Source organism: Pipra filicauda, unplaced genomic scaffold (assembly GCF_003945595.2).
Source record: "Pipra filicauda isolate LSUMZ 115617 unplaced genomic scaffold, ASM394559v2 scaffold187_size1440530_pilon, whole genome shotgun sequence".
NCBI classification, from domain to species: domain Eukaryota; kingdom Metazoa; phylum Chordata; class Aves; order Passeriformes; family Pipridae; genus Pipra; species Pipra filicauda.
The window spans coordinates 297588-318404 of NW_024104295.1; the positions used below are offsets into that span (position 1 = coordinate 297588).

Consider the following 20817-nt stretch of genomic DNA (forward strand, 5'->3'; position numbering starts at 1 on the left):
TTGTCAGCACAGTTACTTTCCAGGGAAGGTGATTATAAATCTCTATAAATTTTCTATAGGAGTGTCAAAAGTGGAACGAGACACCTTCACACGTGGTTTTCCTATGCCTGAAAATGACCTACCAGCTCTTCTGTTATGATGGTACGCATTTGTCATAGTGTGATGGCAGGACCTCTTTGTGCTATGATCTCAATAGATTGATATGGCTTATAAAAATAGAACTAAATTTATACTTGCAGTGCAATGTTGTAAAAAATCTGGGGAGAAAGCAATGAGATTTGTGATTATAAGAAATCACAGGCGAGATATGTTAGCAGCTGTAATTTCTTTACCTATTATTACCTGACTTTGAGGCCTGGAAATGATTAGATTTTCTTGTTTTCTGTCACTTCAGCAGTTACTGATAGCAATTAAGCTGCATTTCAAGTAGAAAATGTTTTTTGATTTCAGAATTCAGCAAATACTAGAATGAATTATATATAATGGCCAGTCTTCGCGAGCGAAGATTTGGGAAAGGTCATTAACCCTTCCAGCCTGCGCAGTGGATTTTTGATTTCAGAATTCAGCAAATACTAGAATGAATTATTATTCTGAGAATAGCACAGTTCTCGATACAGCACAGAGTTCTCCATCACCAACCCAGAGCTGACAACAGCTGATCACCCCTCCGGCCCCTTGACATGGCTCTGGCTGATGTTCTGCCCACGGGGCTCGAGAGAGGTTTGCCTGTGCCTCGCTCTGTCCTGTGTGGTTTTATCTGTTTCTCCCCAAAACAGAAGGCTTTTTCAACTTTTTTTTCTTTTTTTTTTTTTTTTTCCCCGTGAGTGCACTGAAAATAGACAGTGGCACAGGACCAAGAGGAAAAAAAAACCACAAAAGGCAGGCGTGAATATGGCAACTTGTATATTTTAGACAGACTGTAAACGTTTATTAGTTTTCAGAAATAGCGTTCTTTGGGTGAGAAAGTAGCCTTCCTCTTTAGTCTGCAAAAATAACTGATTGCTTTTTTCCATCACTGCCCCGGGCCCATCAGCATTAACCACTTAAAAGTTTCCCTCAAAGAAGTGTCACTACCACTTCGGAGTCGGGATAAACTGTGAAGAAATGGATTATATGCAAGTGTCACGGCGAAATTGTTCCCCGAGGACTTCTGGGAATTCACATTAAACGAGCAACGCTTGAAGCCGTTGCCCAGGGACAACTGGGAAAGGGTGGGGAAGGCGACGCGGGGGCGGCGGGCTCAGCTCCCTCAGGCTCCCTCCGGCTCTCCCAGGCGGGCCCTGCCCGGGCCGCCGCCGTCTCCCGGCAACCGGCGGAACAGCGGCGCGGGCGGCGCGGCGCGATCGCCCCCGGGCGGCACGGGGAGCCCGGGCAGGGCGGGCGCTCCGGCCCCGCCGCTGCGGATCTCGGGGGTCTCTGGCGCTGAGGGGAGGTGGGCGAAGGGCGCAGGCACCGCGAGGGCGGAGGGGCTGAGGCGCTGAAATCACCGTGTGCGGCCTCGGGTGGCGGCGGCGTCGGGCGGGAGGTGTGTTATAGCGGCCGGTGCCCTCGGGCCGTGCCCGGCGGGTCTGGCTCCACGGCGCTGGTCAGTGAGCTGAGGGCCACGTGTCTGTAGACCTTCAGAAATAGTAAGTTAAAGCTTAAAAAGCGTCGTTATTTTATGCTAGTAGCGTCTTTCCAGTACCTGAAGGGAACTTGCAGGAAAGGTGGGTCAAGACTATTTACAAGAGCGTATAGCGACAGGACAAGAGGGAATGGGTTCGAATTGAAAAAGAGTAGGCGTAGATGGATATTAGGAAAAGATTCTTTACTGTGAGGGTGGTGAGGCACTGTAGCAGGTTGCCCAGAGAAGTTGTGGATGCCCCATCTCTTGAAGTGTTCAAGACCAGGCTCTGGATGGGGCTTTGAGCAACCTGGTCCAGTGGAAGGTGTCCCTGCCCACGGCAGGGGGGTTTGGAATGAGATCATCTTTTAGGTCCCTTCCAACCGAAACCACTCTATGATTCTATGATTTTTAAAGGCATACACTGAAGCTTTCTCTAGCCACAACCAAAAAACCCTAAAAACTTACAGTCAACTTGATAAGGGCATATACGCCTTTAAGAAAAGTGATAGCAACACAGCTGAGGTGTATCCAGTGCTGACCAAGAAGTAAGAGTACAGTTTTGTCCAAGACAGGAGAAGCTTCATCGGGGATGCTGTGTTCAGCTGAGGTCATCCATGTTTTCAAGAGGTTGACTTAAAAAGGGCTTATGAGGATGGTGTGGGAAATGAGGAATCATTTTTTGGAGGAAATTAGAAGAATTCTTTAAGCTAACAAAATGAGTGGGGACAGGTTTGTTATCTTCAGATAGAGGAGGGGCATGATCAGAGCTGCTGTGCCTGTCCTGTGCAGACAGGCTGAGAGAGATAGGTGGTGTTTTTCAGCCTGGAGAAGCGACAGCTCTGGGGAGACATTGTAACACCTTCCAGTACCTAGAAGGGGCCCACAAGAAAGCTTGAGAGGGACTGTTTTCAAGGGTGTGTAGGGATAGGACAAAGGGGAATGACTTTAAACTGAAAGTAGGTTTGAATTAGGCAGTTACTCAGAGTGGTGAGGCACTGGAACGGGTTGCCCAGAGAAGCTGTGGATCCATCCCTGGAAGTGTTCAAGGCCAGGTTGGATGGAGCTTTGAGCAACATGGTCTAGTTGAAGGTGTCCCTGCCCACAGCAGAGGGCTTGGAACTGCATGATCTTTAAGGCCCCTTCCAACCCAAACTGTTCTATGATTCTAAATGTATTCTGATTCTCTGTATGTAAATATATATGGAATTTATATAATATACTATATAGTATGTATAGAATATGGTAAATATATATTGTATAGGATAACTATTTACTGTATATTTCATTCATGCCAGCAAATAAAGTAACTGAAGATGTTCAGACATGACACAAATACAGTAAACTGTAGACAAAAGTTAAAAAATGGTCCCTGACCTTGCGGAACAACTTTTTAACAGGAGAGGTGGAAACAAAATATCTAGCAGTTTTTAAGATACAGTGTGATAGGTATCTGGTGGGATTAAAGTGATGCAGTGGCTGTGATGGTGGAGGGGCATGAATCTGATAATTCAGAATGTCCCTTTCACTGAATGTCCCTGTGAAACTACCATGAGAAGGCATTCTTTTTAAGACATGTAGACTGGCACCGCTGGCTAAAAACTTAGGAGTGTCTTCAATTTTTTTACTAGTCTTTCTTCCTAAGTCAGACCATCTTTACCTCTTGTATGAGAAGTGTCCTGCTGTTTTTGCTCAGACAGTGGTTGTAACTACTGTAACTACTGTATCTCATTTGTTTTAGGTCAATTTTTCTTTAGTCTCTTTTTCATGGAATGAGGGATTTCACTATGTGTCTCAGTCAGACATTTAAAATCACACGTACTTTCTAAAAAATCACCTTCATTCGGGTTATAACAGCTTAGATTTTCCAGAGGTAGATCTTAGGTCTCATATTATTTAATATGTGACCAATAATATAGCAAAATCAAAATTTTCTAGTGAGATAAAATAATTTTGTTATGACTAAAGAAGACTGCTAGAAGCTTCTGAGAGCTCTTCTGCAGTTAGGTGAACTGGTAACACCATGACAGATAAAACTAATTGTTGATGAAAGCAGTGTAATTTATAATGTCAGGAATACTTAGAGCACTATATTCTCTTCAGTAGTGAACCTAAATTAATTGTGATCAGCTGGGAAAATGACCTGTTTACCGTATGTGGATAGCTTAGTGAAAATCTTCACTGAGGAAATTGGGTAAAAATAAATACCCTGAAAGTTATAAAGTCACTCAAATAAGTCAGTAGTGTTCTAGAATTGATTATGGTATTTTAGGTTGAGTATATCATATCTGAGAAAGATTTAACAGTCACAGAGGGACTCTGAGACAAGAAATATAAATGTCTGGAAAAGCTATATGGAAAAAATAATTAAGGTGGCTTAGAAAGGTGATAAATCAGAGTGTACAGTGAGTTATAAAAGAAGTAAAAAAGATCAAGTCAGGGTACCTCTTACCTAAAGTTGTAATACAAGAATGAGGGGTTATTGTGTTGAATTGAATAACACATTTAAACTATTTACATATTTTTTAAGTCTAAGGCATAGTTCCTTGTACAGTACCCTTGACAATTGGACCTGTGCTGTAGCATTTCAGACTAAGAAAGAAGAGTGAAAGGATTAAGTGTTCATGTGGACAGTAAAAATAGATACTATTGTTAGGAAGAACATAAAAATTTTAGGAAATCTAAACCTTGGTAATTTAGGGAAATAGAAACCCTGTAACAAATGGAGGAAATCTGACTTTTGAGATAGTTTCAAGCAATTATCAGCATTTGGCTGTTGCCATTCTGGAGGCTGGATACTGATCATCCATGGAAGACTGTTCTTATTCATAGAAGGAGCTTTCTTGTGCCGAGACCTCTTAGTTATTGTGTGATTTGGAAAGAATGCTATCATGTCCTTTAATTCCTATTAATTTTTTTTTATGAACAATCATACATCATCTTTTACACTGTACAAATTGGAAAATACATTCTGCCTCTACAGCTTAGGATTTCAATATGATTGGAACACTCCTGACTCTTGCTAGGTGTACCAAGCTGTTCACTTTCAGAAAACAGTGAACTATGGCCCTTGGGCAGTATGGAAAAACTATCTATCAATCTGAGGCTGTACATGACTCATGAGTCAAATTTTTTAGTGCAAATTTAGCATATTTTCACAGCATCAGATTGTAGAATCAAATAGCTGAGAAGCTTGGCTTTTGTTAAAAACCTTAGCATCTATCCTTGGGCTTTTGAAAGTAACACTCAGCTGAATGTTAATGTGATATCAAAATGCAAATAAGAAGTGTAATTGTATCTTAAAAGTTCTGAGATTTTAAATAAATAATTGTATTATCTTTTAACTTGCCTAAAATCACCACCTTTTCTCTCTCATAGCTATTTTCTCAGCCTGGCATCTAACTACAAATTTATTTTGGTTTTAAGACTTTGTCTGCAGGGTACTCCACTCTGCATCTCTCAGTATTTTTAATGATTCTTTCATTTTGTGTGTGTATAACGTAAAAATGCATAGATCATTGGAAAAAATTGGAATCTTTAAAGGAACTCTCAGAATGATCAGAGTACATTTAGTGGTTTGTTTTTTTTTCCTGCAATGGGATGAACTTTGTCCAGTTGAATCAAAATATTGTCTTGTATCTAGGATCACACTCTAGGTAAGTTTGGTTAGTTAACGTCTCTTGCATGGTAGCTAAATCTTGACCTAATCCTCACAGCATCACAGAATGAGTCAAGTTGGAATGACCACAGGGGGTCATCTGGTCCAACCTCCCTGCTCAAGCAGGGTTATCCCAGAGCACATTGCACAGGATTGTGTACAGATGGTTCTTTAATCTCTCCAGTGAAGAGAAGTCCACAACGTCTCTGCACAATCTGTTCTGGTGTGTGGTCACCTGCACAGTAAAGAAGTTCTTCCTCATGTTCAGGTGGAACTTCCTGATCATTTTTTGCCTAATACACACACTGGACAAATTCAAAGGTCTTGACTTAATTGGTCTCTCATGCAATGTATTAGTTTCATATTCCATATATATATATATATGTTCAGGAACTGAATATTAAATTGAATCTACCATCTCTTTTTAACTCTCTTCTTCTATGAAGCCAAGGTTTTTAGTAGTGTTTTAATGCTTTCGCTGTCTTTACAACATGGCAAAGAGAGTCTGTTGATCCATACTTAAGGAGTTGGACAGAAAAAAGATGGAAGAAGAATGTGGGAGAAAGAAAGGAGTTTCAAGATTATTCCACATTGTTCTCTTAATTAAGACAGAGCTGTCTGAGAATGATGATGAGTATATTTAAGATGGCATACAAAGGACATACTAGTTTATGGACTCAAAAAAGGAGTGAGATTGTCTGCTGATGATATGATTATCTCTTGATTACATTGGGAGGCAGCAGAACTAAAGTGTCCATACAGAAATCAATTGAAATAATCAATGACAATGACCCATTTATAAGGCAATTTCCACTGTTATCACAAAAAAAATAGCTTCTATGAGACAAAACTAAACAGCCAAACTTCAATTGAACTAGCTCGATTAAATTGATATGTAATTGTTACTTGGAAGGCAAAAAGAATCTCGTGCATCATTTTTGTGAAGAACCTGAAAATCGTGGCCAAGTTGTAGTAACACAGCTTCAGATTGTCTTAAAGCATAGGACAGTTAATCTGAAAAGTGGATCATGTCATAAATAACTTGTTAGAAACTATTCTTAAATCCTTCTCTTTGCACTGCTTTTCCACAGGGGTAATTGCTCTCAGAAGAGACCTTTGATTCCTTGACTAAGAGGTAAGTTCCACAGCTGGCTGTACCTTTGACCTGTTCCTGTTCTTTGTCTCAGGTCTCACAGTATGTGCAGAGTTCTAGGGTTTTGTGTCTGTTATTTAAGGATTTAAAACAGAAAGAAGCAAATGGAACAGGTAGTGCTTTCTAAATGCATTGTCTGACTTAAAACCATAATATATTATGGTCTTGAAGGGTATGCAACAGGACTCTGATAATACAGATATATGCTCCATACTGTAAAGGAAGATTATAAGATTTCAGTATTTCAAAGAGAAAAACAACCAGAAGACTTTCCTCATATTTCAAAGTGTGGTTTATAGATTCTTTTCTTGTTGAAGCTCACTTGCTAGCCATCATCTTGTGTTTAAAAAAAAAAAGTGTAGTGGCTAGAAATAAGTGCATATCTCAGATTTGAATCTAGGAAACTATTCAGACTGAGCAGAGAGGTTCTTAGAGCAAGAAAATAAAATGAAGTAAGTACAGAGATCATGGCCGTAATTATCTTACGATCTAGTACTTGGAATCTGCTCCTCTAAGCAGGCATCTGCAGCAACTCTCAAAAACTAAATAAATTGTCCTTATTTTATTTGACATGATAGAGATGCCAGTTCCTGATATAATAGTCAAGAGGTTAGAGGGTTCCACTTCTGAACTAAAAAAATCTGTATTTCTGAACTTCCTCAAAATCCTTTTCTACTTACAGGCAAAATGTTCTGGTTATAGAGATATTACTGGAGATGAGCCTGTTCCTTCAACCACTTTAAGAAAGACCAGGTGGCTGTGTTTTGGGGTATGTCTAGTTCTGCTAATGGTTAGTCTGCTGCAATAGTATCTGTTAGACCTAGCCTGGCATGTGGATTTATGTGGAGAAACGGGGTAATAAGCTTAGCTCACACATTTCAGATATCAGTATAAATGCAAATATATGAACCAACAACTCTAGACTTTGGTTTTGGTCCAAGAAAAAAATAGTTATTTTTAAGGTGCAGTTCCATTTTAGATACCTGCTTAGGATGAATCTGCCATAAGAGGTATTCAGTATGTTGACTAGATCTCCATCAGTTATCGAGGACAGTGACTAACTTTAGTACTGATGCCTAATATAGTTTAGTGGACACTACTAATAGTTTACAGATACTGGTTCAACTTAAGATACACTGGGGTTGTTCTGGTCCTGTGGGAAAGCTGGAGATTCTAATGAAGTTTAGAGTGAGACAGGGAAGTACCTGCTGAGCTTAGGCATTGAGAGTAGCCAGAGCTGAGGGAGAGTGTTGAGGATTGTGGGTTTAGAATGAGGATTTAGGTAGACCTAATGACTGTCCTGCTGACTGAGAGAAAACACCCGATTAGACCACTGCACTGAAACTGGGTTGGAGGGAGGTAAAGCAGGCTAGTTTATCTGTCATTGATAGCAATAAATTCCAGGTGAAGGACAGAAAGTAGCATAGAATGATAACTTCATAGGTTGCTTGACTATGCATTGCCTGCATCTGTTAGGTCAAAGTACTTTATTACTTCTAGCTCTACATGATTTACAGCAATCAACTCTTTAATCTCAAAAAACATATGTGGAAAAAGTATGCTTCTGTGATTCTAGAAATGTGCAAGACATGAAGTAGAGGATATTACTCAAATGAGAATATTCTTTATTTTGTCTTTAAGATTTAGAAATATAGAATTGGTTAGGTTGGAAAAGATCTTTAAGATAATTGACTCCAACTCTTAACCTAACACTGCCACGCCCACCACTAAAACACGTCCCTAAGCGTCACATGTACATGTTTTTTAAATACCTCCAGGGTTAGTGACTGAAGCTCTTCCCTGGGAAGCCTGTTCCAATGCTTGACAACCCTTTTGGTGAAGTATTTTTTCCTAATATCCAATCTAAATCACCCTTGGTATAGCTTGAGGTAATTTCCTCTTGTCCTATTGCTTGTTACCTGGAAGAAGAGACCGACCCCCAACTCACTACACCCTCCTTTCAGGTAGTTGTAGAGAGCAATAAGGTCTCCCTTGATCCTCCTCTTCTTCAGTTTAAACAACCCCAGCTCCCTCAGCTGCTCCTCATCAGACTTGTGCTCCAGACTCTTCACCAGCTTCATTTCCCTTCCCTGGACACGCTCCAGCACCTCAATGTCCTTCTTGTAGTGAGGGGCCCAAAACTGAACACAGGATTCAGGGTGCAGCTTCAGCAGTGCCCAGTACAGGGGCACAATCATTTCCCTGGTCCTGCTGGCCCCACTATTGCTGATACAGGCCAGGATGCCACTGGCCTTCTTGGCCCCTGGGCACTGCTGGCTCGTGTTCAGCTGCTGTTGACCAGCACCCCCGGGTGCTTTTCTGCTGGGCAGCTTCCCAGCCACTCTTCCCCCAGCCTGTAGCCCTGCACAGGGTTGTTGTGACCCAAGGGCAGGACCTGGCACTTGGCCTTGTTGAACCTCCTACCATTGACCTCTTCCCATAATCCAGCCTGTCCCAATCTCTCTGCAGAGCCTTTCTACCTTCCAGTAGATCAACAGTCCCACCCAACTTGGTGTATGTGTACTGTAAACCTGCTGAGAAAAAGACAACATGCAGCTATCATGGACAGAAAGGGATTTGAATAAAGAAATTCTTTTATAGTTCAGTAGCCTTTCAATACCTGTACACATTGATTGGCTGTGATAATGAAAATTAAATGCAGAAGACATATTTTTAATTATCAGTAAGCCAAAGAATTCCAAGTACATCATTCCCTCAAATCAGAGAGTGATCACTGAGATCTTTATGGGAACAAAGATCATAACAACATTTGATGGCAGAATGCATTGAAATTCAGACTAGTACCTGCTGCAAAGAAACAGACTGAGGGGCATAACCCACAGTATAGTAGTTGTGCTGGTCTCTCTGCTTATTGCTACAGGTCATACTGCTTTTTTAAAGTTAAAGGAACTAAATATTTTGAAACTAAGAAAAATGTAAAAGTTTCTTAAAAATATGCTCAGAAGTTGGATGTATTTATACAGAATGAAGAAGTACTTGCAATTAAATACTTTAGTTATTCTTGGTCTTGAAATATTTATAATTTGAATCTGAGAACATTAATTATACAACATTATAAATACTTTTACATTAATTAACTTTTAAAATTGTTTGGTTTAAACCTAATTAAACTCATTCAGAATTAAAATTGCCTCATGACTTTAGCTTAATTTATACCTGAAATGAATCGAGCTGAACTGAATAATTCTAAATAAGAGTCCATATCTCCATACCAGGATTTAGCACAATTTAAATAACCCAGATTTCCTGAATGTCCTTGTAAATCTGATTCTTGTATGTGTGCAGGATTCTTACTTTCTACAGTGACTGCATAAATCAGAAGGTAGTATGTCCATCATGTTTGTTGAATATACTGTCAGTAATTTGTCCTTATGCTTTTTCTTACGTAAGTTAATTTATCTCTAGCCAAAGCTGCATTTTCTGAAACACTGAATTTGTGTGTGTGTGTTCATATGTGTGTATGTACAGATGCACAAGGGTAAAGCAGATTGGAGCTGAAGAATCTTTGATTGTGTGGATTTTCCTCTCAAAACTGTAATTAGTGACCTGCCTTTGAAGTTTTAAACTTCAGATCCATTTTTAGGATGTGATTATGAACTGGTTTCACTACTGCTGTGTTACAGTTTATTTGTAGAGACCACTAGAGGAACAATACCTGGAAAAAAATCAGAGGATTCAAGAAGAGCTCTAAATTTTTGTTGAACACAACAAACAATAGCCTTGACTTTTGTGACCAGCCAGGCTACAGCTCATATTGCAATAAAAAATAATCTCTTATACCACAGGGAAGCTGTCAGGATAGTCCTGGCTGAGGGTGAATGTGTGGTTTTACTTTGAGAACCAACAGAGGAGTTAACAAGGGGTACTAACAGTGCACATTTCACTTTTACGCAGTGTTAAAACAAACTGAAGTTTGGCATAACTTGGGTTATGTTCTATGCATAGTTAGTGCTAGTGGCTCATGTTGCCCTTTACTTTTGCCTGTATCTTAACTGGAAGGCTCTCCTGAAGTTTTTGAAGCCACACAAAATTAGGTCCACATGAGGTATTACACCCATATGCTTCAGAAGCTACTATTAGATGCAGTTGAGGAGGTCTTCCTGGTTCATGTGCACATGTGCTAATGCCAGAAAAAAAAAAAAGGCAGAAGACAGAAGCTGGACTTGGTGAAAATAGATGTAAGTTTTTTAAATCAGTGAAATTTGTACTGTAAAGAACTGTTTCTTAATACCTGCAGACCTGATTTTTGTCTTTTGTGAAATATTAACAGAGAATTCAAATTGTATTTGAACCATGTTTTTGGGGTAGAACTTATTTGTACATTCTACATTTGTATGAAATGTTTGCTAACACAGAATGTGTAGATAAACATGGGGAAATACCCTAAAAGGACTTTCAAGTTCATATATGATTTATAGATGCAAATAAAACTAACTTAGAGAAAAGGATGTTCTATGTATTTGTACCACATTACAACTTGAGCCTGTGATGTCTCAAACCTTTCTTTTGATCTATGTATTTTGTTGACAGATGTATTTTACCAAATGTGTTCAAGTGTTAGAAAAAGGGACAAATTTTGTATAGAAACTACTATACAAGTCAAAGAAATCTTCAGACTAATTAGGTGGGGTCAAATGAATGAGAAGATCTGTCTTAGAAGCTTTTCTAAATCAATGGTAAACTGGTTCCTAAAACACAGAAGGGAATTTGTTTGTCTGCTTTTATTTGTTTGTTTGTTTGTTTTTAGAATGGGTAAAAAAGTAAAGAAGGAAGCAGAGCCTCCACCCAAGGATGTGGTAAGTTTATAAAGTGCTATGTGCTATAAAATAAACATTACACAGTTACAGGCCCAGCTCTACAGTCCTTATGTAGTTCCTTATTCTCCTAACTTACCCACATTATTCTAAAAATGGCTTTTAAAGATGACTCTGTTTCTGCTTTTCTTGGACAGCATACAAACCAGAGTGACTGGGCATGTGTAGTTCTTTGTAGAGATTGTTGTCTTTGGCAGGCTTTGCAAACAGTAATGTATGAAACAATCCAGGCTTCTTTTTATTTAAGAACAGTGTTAGCTTTCTCTTTGTAAAAATCAAAGGAGAAAGGAGAAGAGCAACCTGAAACCTGCCTGTCTTTTCAACTGTGAAGACATTCTCTTTCTTTAAGGGTGAAAGAGTTAAGAGCCTAGATGGATCTGCAGTTTTATACAAATACAAAATTTGACAGATATTTTGAATGCTAGTATTATATACTCTGGATCTTTTGCGAAGATACACAGTCTTTTTGGTATCATTGGAAGTACAAGAGCTGAAGCTAAATATAGAATCATGGTGATAATGTGACTTTTTTTCAAAAGGTGGAGGTTAAGGGTCTGACACAAGCACACTTTTCAAGGGTTTCTGTAAATTCACAAGGTATGAAGAAACCCCCAAAAAGATAGATATGCAAAATACAGGAAATTTTAAAGCTTAAATGTTTTATTCAGAGAGAAGTAGAGGAAATACAGAAACCTTGAAAATAGTATAATATAAATTCTGTGCCAGATAATAACCAAATTAATGAAAATAGGGACCTCAACAAGTTCCACAGAGGAACATGAAACTAAATGCAAAGTTCAGTACACTGTTTTAAAAAAAACAATGGGTTTGTCTGTAAAGAGTGGTAGTACTGCAAGAGCTTTTTCAAAGCTCATAGATCATAGACAAGTTGATCAGCAAAACCTACATTACAATTTCAAAATTAAATAAGCATAAATAATTTTGACTAAGTAATATCCAATAGCCATGATGCTGCTGAGGCATAGGAATTGATACCAGGTTTGGTCCAACTGTTATGTGGAAAGGTGAATATTACAAATGTAATTCATAAGATCCAATCAATAACAAATCCTTATGAAAAGAGATGACATAAAACTTCAACATAACCTGGGTCTGTATAAAAAAAAACAGGAGGAGTCACAAAAACAGTGAATGTGGATAAGACTAATTAAAACAGGCCTGAAGAGTAAAACTAAGTATCTTTGCAGTCTAAGAAAAAATTCGAAAGGCATGACAGTACATTTAAGCCATACAGATAAGCTAAAGTAATAAAAGTTGACCTTTTCAGTAAATAGCTAAAATCAGTAGATGCAGCACTACAATTTCTGTATCCAAAACATACCATTAGATTTTCTGGAGAAAACTGTGATACAGCCTAGTAGGTACTACAATAGGCTGTGAATAATGTCAGAAAAGATATTCAATAACTGAAAAAATCCAACTTAGAGAAAAAGTTGATAAAACTATCAAAAAGGAAAGAACTGGAAAGAGTGAATTCCAGATGGCATCTGAAGCTTTTGGCTTAGTTTTTCCCCTTATTATACTTCAGGTTAGCATATCTCTTCTGTCAGTCCTAGCAGGAGAAAAAAACCTGAATGTTGCATAGCAAAACAGTATTAAACATGAAAATAGATAATTGATTAATTGTAACTATCAACCAAGAAAATCTTATAGCTATGAGAATGTTGTTAATAATGATTGTGTAAAATCAAATCTCAAAACTTGAAATTTCACCTGGATATTTCAGGTGGCAGGAAATGAGATGCAGACAAAATAAAAAGACGTATTAGCCATTATCTTCTGATTGATAATCTGTTTATGAAAATGTCAAGTCTAAGAAAAGAAGCCTTGAGATAATGTAGGCAGGCTTATAAAGAGGGCCTTTGTGCACGTGGAATGCTCTGAGAATATATGGTACTGCAGATGACCACTAATTTTTTATAGATTTCTAGGAACAGGTGGGAAACACATCTCTTAGCCTAGCCTCTGTTTTAGAAAATGTTCCTGAGGATTCTGTTTTCACAGCCTTGCATAATTTGTCTTTTACTATTCTCTGTTATGAGAATTGGTCTCCTACAGGAAAAATATTGCTTTGAGCCTCTATCTCTGTATGAATGACCTAAGTCAGTAATTCAGGCAGATAAAATACTTGACACAGATTGATAGGAGCTTTTCATATGATGTCTAGATTAAGTTTGGTCCAGACAATATTACTATTTGATCATCAGGTAGGGCACAGACATTGAAAGGAGACCTAAGATTACCACCAGAGAAAATACTGAGGCGCTGTCACTTAAAGAAAGCTATAGATACCTGAGTATTTTTGAAAATAGCTTCATTCACAACTCTGATGTTAACAAAAGGTGGAACGTATGAAGTGGCACAGTCAGCTCCTGAAATTGTCTCCACAGAAACCCCTTCTTTTGATTAATGCCTAAATATTAATGTGACTTGACTTTAGTAAGGCTTTCAATACTTTCATAACATCCTCATAGGCAAGCTAGTGAAGTCTCGACAAGAGAAACAGTGTAAATGAATTGAAAAGTAGCTGAACTGACAGGCTCAAAGCGTTGCAGCGTGGGGTCCTGTTGGAGGTCAGGCACTCTTGTGCTCCAGGGGTTGATCCTGGGGCTGATACTGTTTAACCTCTTCATTTGTGACCTGAATGATGGGACAGAGTGCACCCTCAGCAAGTTTGCAGGTGATACAAAATTGAGAGGAGTGATAGGCAGACCAGATGGTTGTGCAGCCGTTCAGAGGGACCTCAACAAACTAGAGAAATGGGAAATTGGGAATTTAATTAAGTTCAGTAAAGGGAAATGCCAAATCCTGCACCTGGGGGAAGAATATCCGGTACAGTCTGGGGGATGACCAGCTGGAAAGCAGCTTTACAGGAAAGGACCTGGTGATTCTGTTCTCGGTTCTGTGGTACAAGTGAGACAAAGCCTTACTGGAACAAATCTGCCAAAGTCTTGGAGCATTTGTCATTTGACATTTGGGACTGTTCAGTCTTGAGAGAAGGCTTGGAGAGAGGGGTCTTGGCAGTGTCATCTGACAGGAAGAAGTAAAGAAATCAAGCCAGGCTCTTCTCAGTGGTGCCCAGTGGAAAGATGAGAGGCAATGGAAACAAACATAAATACAGGAGGTTCCATTGAAGCGTAAGAAAAAAACCACCCTCTTTTACTGTAAGAATGATGGAACATGGCACAGGTTGTCCAGAGAGCTTGTGGAGTCTCCAGCTTTGGAGACACTCAAAGTCAGACTGTGTACCAGCCCTGAGCTCCAGCTTTCCCTGCTCTGAACAGGGCAGTTGGATCAGATCAGGTCTCCAGAAGTGCCTTCTAACATCAACTAGTTGTGATTCAGTGGAATATCTTGGGTTTATATTGTTAAAACAGGAGATCAGGCAATCACAAAACTGAAACAATTAGCATGTCCAGGTATCTGTTAACTCTGTTTTTCTAGGTAAAGGAAAAGGGATTAAGAATATCAAAGATATCAATAGTGCTTCTAAAAATTCTGTGAAAGGTGCGATGCTAAACCTGACCTTAAATCAAATTTAAGTGATTTTTAAAAAGACAATTACAGCATGATTAAACAATAAAATAATAGCAGATAAATGCATCTTTCATAAGGTGGGATTTGCATTCAAATGGAAAAACAAAAAAACCCTTGCCCTCCCAAATGAGTAGTAAAAGCACAATGTCACCCTGCATCAAAATATTTTGGGAGAGAACTAGCAAAGATACCAAATTAGGAGTAAAGCTTTTCCAAATTTACTAGATGCAAGAAACTTCTTAGAGGGACTTTATTAGGTGATTAAAGTCATGAAGGAAAAGCAAAATTATTTCTTTTTTTGTCAAAAGCCAAAGCACCAAAATAAATGTGATAAAATTGCCCAAGTAGAAATAAATAGTATTTGCCCAGGTCTTGTGCTAAATGGAAAATAATTAAAATCTGAAAATGTGGTACTGCTACATGTAGCATTTAATGTAGTGGAAAAATGAAGAGAAGAAAATTTCATTTTCAAAAAGAAATACAATAATAATTACAGGAACTTTCAATGCTGTGTTAATTGGTAGAAATAGTTCTGAAAAAAAACTTCAAACCAAACCCATGGATAAATATGATAATAATGGGGGAGAGTCAATACTGCTTATGTAAAGTTTGATCTCTGAAATCTACTTGAATTCTTTGGAGGAGTTAGTGAGCAAGTAGATAATGGTGTTCAGATTGATACAGTTACTTAGCTTTTTCAAAAGTTTTTAGACTGAGCTTTTCACTCACATAAAGACAAAGAGGTAAAAATAATTTTCTCTCCTAGCAATAATGTCGGGTTGTAAAACCGAAAGCAAAGGTGAGAAAACAGGTTCCTGTTCAGGTTTCATAACAGAGAGAGGTTGCCAGTGGAATGTCATGGAGTTTTATTCTGCAACCTGTGTCATCCAGTCTTTCAGAATTAATTGATGTTTTCATGAAAATGGCAGCCAGATACAACATTTCAAATTCCAGAAATAAAAGGCAAAACACCATGTCACTAGCAAATGCATTATACATGCACGTGTTAAATGCCATTAACAGTTTTGGTGTTTCCATTTTAAATGGAAACACAGTTCTGAACTGTAGAACAGAATGAACTAAGAAAGACAACAATAACAGACAGAGTGGCTTCTGTATTAGGAAAGATCAAAGGGGGTAGGTTTCTTCATCCCCAGAAGGAATAACTGTGAAGGGGAATATCATAGAAACTTAGAAAATTATGAATATACAGGGAAGACAAATGGGTGTAATTTATTTCATTGTTTCTTATGGTGAATGAACCATGGAGGACAAACAAAATTATCAGGTGGTAGTTTTAAAACAAAAAAGAGGCACAGTAGTTTATATGACTGTTAAATTGTGGTACTTGTGTCTCAGAATATTAACGGTGATTAAAATACAGATGGCTTTGAAAATTATGTACCAAATTTTTTCTTGGACTTTTTGAACATGGAGGTAAACTCACTAGGCTCTCCAGTTCTCTAGGTTGCAAAGTGCTGGAGTCTGAGAGGGAATATAAGCAAAGTTTAATAGTCTGCTTGCCCACACCTGTTACAGGCCTTTTATCAGAGACAGGATGCTGGGCTAGATGGGTCTTTGGTCTGACTGGAAACATATTTTATATTACATTCAATTTCGACTAAATTAAGTTGATGGAAGCAAAAAAAACCACCACCCAAAATCAAACCCCAAATGCTCTGCAGTTTTTAATGGCTTTGAAGTCAAATGTACACAAAAATCAAAATCAAAGACATGTAGAAGTTTTTGAATTATAGGTTTCTTTTCCATTTAATTTGCTTTTTTCTTAATACAAACTGAATGTTGGCAATGTTGCTTCTAAAGTAGTTAAATTTCTGTGTTTAATTCAAGGTTATTAATTCAGGCATATTATTCTAGCACATAATCTGTCCTGTATGTGCCATTACAGGAAGAATATACAATGATGTATGAAGATTTAGAAGCAAGCCTTGATTTAAAAAAAAAAAAAGGTGGAACACTGGCTATGCAGGCATTATGATCAGCAAGAGTCCTAATCAGTTCTATGATAGTTTTGATGAACACAGAGCAATCACAGAATCACAGATTGGGTAAGGTTGGAAGGGACCACAGTGGGTCATCTGGTCCAACCTCGTCGCTCAAGTAGGGCCATCCTAGAGAAAACAGCACAGGATTGCATGCAGATGGTTCTTGAATATCTCCGGAGAGGGAGACTTCCCACCCTCTCCAGGCGGTCTGTTCCAGTGCACTCTCACCTGCACAGTAAAGAAATTCTTTCTCAATCACTGACCTGCTCAGGCCTCTGACTGCTTAAGCATACATGGGTAGACATTAGATTAGTTTCACTCTGCTCATGTGGAAACCTGTCATTAAATCCCAGGAATCTGCATTAAATTGTGGTTTCTACAATTTATTGTGAACATGAGATGCAGTGAAAATGGAGCGATGTAATAGTGACTTTGTTATTAGATCAATGTAAATAAATAACTGAGATTTAAAACTCTTATTTCATCTTTCATTTCTTATTGAACTTCATCTGAAACCAATATTTGTGTTTATTTTTCTCTGGAAGACTAGCAGCCTTTACTAAAAATTGGAGTTTTATCCCATCACCAAGTATTTGTCCAGACTCTGGAGATGTGTTTGTGCTTAAATAATAGCACTTACCTGGGGGATCACATTCGGTCCATGCAAAGACCCAAATGTGCAGAAATAGGGAAGTATGAAGGTGACTAAAAGAACTTTCAGTCACCTCTTAATTCTCCTGTATTCCCCTCATGTGGTTGAATGAGTGTTGCTGTGATAAACTGAATTTTTTTTGCCTCCTTACAATCCAAAAAGAAAATTCCTATAAAGAATTCCATAATTTTAAGCCCATCATAGAATCAACCAGGTTGGAAAAGACCTCTGAGGTCATCAAGTCCAACCCTTGATCCAACACTGCCATGGTTACTAGACCATGGCACTAAGTGCCACATCCAGTCTCATCTTAAAAACCTCCAGGGATGGAGAATCCACCACCTCCCCGGGCAGCCCATTCCAATGCATGATTACTCTCTCTGTAAAAAATTTCTTCCTAATATTTAACCTAAACCTCCCCAGGCACAGCTTAAGACCATGCCCTCTTGTCTTACTGATAGCTGCCTGGGAGAAGAGACCAACCCCCACCTGGCTACAACCTCCTTTCAGGGAGGTGTAGAGAGTGATGAGGTCTCCCCTGAGCTTCCTCTTCTCCAGGCTGAACAACCCCAGCTCCCTCAGCCTCTCCTCACAGGACTTGTGCTTGAGTCCCTTCACCAGCCTTGTTGTTCTTCTCTGGACCTGCTCCAGCACCTCAATATCCTTCCTGAACTGAGGGCCCCAGAACTGGCCACAGCTGTGGCCTCCCCAGTGCTGAGTACAGGGAAAGAATCACTTCCCTGGTCCTGCTGGCCACACTGTTCCTGATCCAGACCAGGATGCCATTGGCCTTCTTGGCCACCTGGGCACACTGTTGGCTCATGTTGAGCTTCCTGTCAATCCAAACTCCCAGGTCCCTTTCTGCCTGGCTGCTCTCCAGCCACTCTGTCCCCAGCCTGTAGTGCTGCAGGGGGTTGTTGTGGCCAAAGTGCAGGACCCGGCACTTGGCCTTGTTGAACCTCATCCCGTTGGAATCAGCCCAACTCTCCAGTCTGTCCAGGTCCCTCTGAAGAGCCTTCCTGCTCTTACATCATTAAGATGTAACTTGCACCACTATGCTATTACTTGATTTACTTCTTGTTGCTGAGTCATTATTAAGCAAAATGACTTGCAGTATAGTAAGCTGATTATATTTTTCCATGACTTGGCCCATGCCTCCAGCTTGTCACAGCAAGCACGAAAGTATCTTCAGATTTTCAGACCTGATTGAAGCGAGGTAGATCAGTTAAGCACGGTAGGCAGGCAACCTCTTAATGAAATTTGTATGTTGAGCTTACTGCCTGCTAAATTGTGTGATCTGCCTCATGGAAGGTAATGAAATGAATTAGATTTTAAAACCTACTGAAAATATGAATTTGGAAGTCTTTGTACTAGTATCATATTTTGCCTTATTTTTGAGTAAGTCAGAAGAGTGAGAAGAAAAAAAGCCTCCTCTTTGTACATTTTTCTTCTAGCACACTCATAACTTTTAAGATTTGCTCCATATAATTTACTTGCTTGACAAGCAATATGTGCCTCTGATGTAGCTATTAGGTTTTTTTAATGAAGTAAAACAAATAGTCAACGTTTGTAATTATATATGGTATAAATATATATTGTAACAATATTTTAAAATAATTTGTATTGCTATCTCATATGATTAATCTGCTATATTTTAAAGATAAATACATTGATTCTGAGAGACAGCATGACTCCAGTATGTGATAGTTTCTGTATGTAACACAGATACTCTATAGTCCTGAAGTGTGAAGACAGAAGACAGTTTTTCCGTACTGAAAAATTACTTTAAATCCAAACAAGCTTAAAACTTTTTAATTGGTAGGATTTTCAGAAATTGAATAGTGTCTTGTTAAGGAATGAAAGTCTTTTTTTAGAAGATTCTCTTGCTCATGTGATGTTAGTCCTCAGAAGTCTGTTAAGAGTGTGAAAACTGTCTGATTTGTTGGAAGATTTCTTTCCATATGAGAGAACTCGGAAATAACAATGAACACTTTGTATCATTTCTGGCTGGGTGAGCAGGGATTATATCTTGGAAATACTTCAGCTAGTGCAAGATCATAGTGAGCTGAACTGAGTTGACAAAGGCACAGGCAGTGTTCTTATATTATTTTTTTAAGCAACCACAAAGTGGTATTGCCACAGAGCAACCAAATCCTCTTCCTTGTACAACACCTAAGTTCGTGGTCTCTGTGTTACAGGTGCTCAAAAGAAACTTCTCATGTCTGGTTCCAAAGCTACAGAATGCTCTTACATGTGTAACAATTACTTAGTCTGTTACTTTCAAGACTTTCTAGATGTGCAGGGAAGTGTCAAGGTTTTCCCAAAATCTCCATATGGGATGAAATCCTGATTATATTTATTTGGAAGTCAGTTTCTAACAGTGTCTCCGATTGTTAAAAAATTGGATTTCTCCAAGTAAATAGCAACTCGTTAATATTTCTAATTCAGTCTAGATATCAAACAAGATTTTTTTTAAATTAAATGTGGGAGTCTACTGCAGCATACAGAAAGAGTCAGCATAAATCAAACTTTTCCTTCCTTTTTTTTTTTTTTTTGTTTGTTTGTAGTTCGATCCATTATTGATTGAAAGCAAAACACCAGAAACAGTTGTACTAATGCTTAGTTCTCCTGAAACGGAAGTTTTGACCAAAGCATGTGATGCTCTATATAAATTTGCTTCAAAAGGTTAGTATTTTTGCAATGACCTTTGTTTTGCATGCTTAGATTTTGGTAGTAGTTCACAATTTTTAGTTTCCTAGCACTGAAATCTTAATTTCTTCTCAAAGGTCTCTGTTGAGGTTTTGGGGGTTTTCTGAGATATTGATCCAACCCATATTTGCAGTTATAAAGTAGTTTGCATGAAGCAAATTTTTATAATTTTGTTGTAGAATTTTATATTCACTGTTGAATAGAGCTTGTTTTAAATATAACGTAGATCTGGTTTTTTATGAGCAACAGACATGCAATTGGGAAATAATTCTTTTTTTTATGTCACAGTTTGAGGCTTCTGTACCACTGTAATTATTTTAAGGTTCAGTTTTTAATGAAAATAACTTTTTAGCTTGTTTCTGTTATTTTTGCATAAAGTTGTTGTGTCAGGATTTCTGTGACAGATGATTTATTGGAGACTGCTCAACCTCCTTTATCAAGCTTATTCTGTCTATTGGGAATCTAACAAGTCTCCAAGATACCAAATCTTCCAAAGGTTCCTGTATAATCTATAGCTAAGGATCATGTCCAAGGGACCGAGGACACAAGCAACTGTATAAGGCTCAATTTTATGTAGCAAGTAATTTCCTAAGCTGTCTCCTACTTACTCCATGCCAGTCACTCAAGTTGGTATATGCTGGTA

The 20817-nt window shown here is 38.5% G+C and overlaps 1 protein-coding gene across 10 annotated transcripts in view; it reads left to right on the forward strand.

Annotated features, from left to right (window-relative positions):
- The first annotated feature begins 1327 nt into the window (after positions 1–1327).
- ARMC3 (armadillo repeat containing 3) overlaps positions 1328–20817 on the forward strand; it is a 60382-nt gene continuing 40892 nt past the window's right edge. For 3 of the 10 annotated variants that reach the window (XM_027751713.2, XM_027751704.2, XM_027751711.2), the window contains exons 1-4: positions 1328–1628; positions 6353–6396; positions 11183–11231; positions 20033–20150. In XM_027751713.2, the coding sequence (XP_027607514.1) occupies positions 11184–11231; positions 20033–20150 (166 nt within the window). In that variant the 5' untranslated portion in view covers positions 1328–1628; positions 6353–6396; position 11183. Of the gene's footprint in view, positions 1629–5196; positions 5260–6352; positions 6397–7096; positions 7184–11182; positions 11232–16716; positions 16877–20032; positions 20151–20817 lie in introns of those variants that run through there. The other 7 variants (XM_027751705.2, XM_039380153.1, XM_027751710.2 and 4 more) reach the window with 7 other exon arrangements.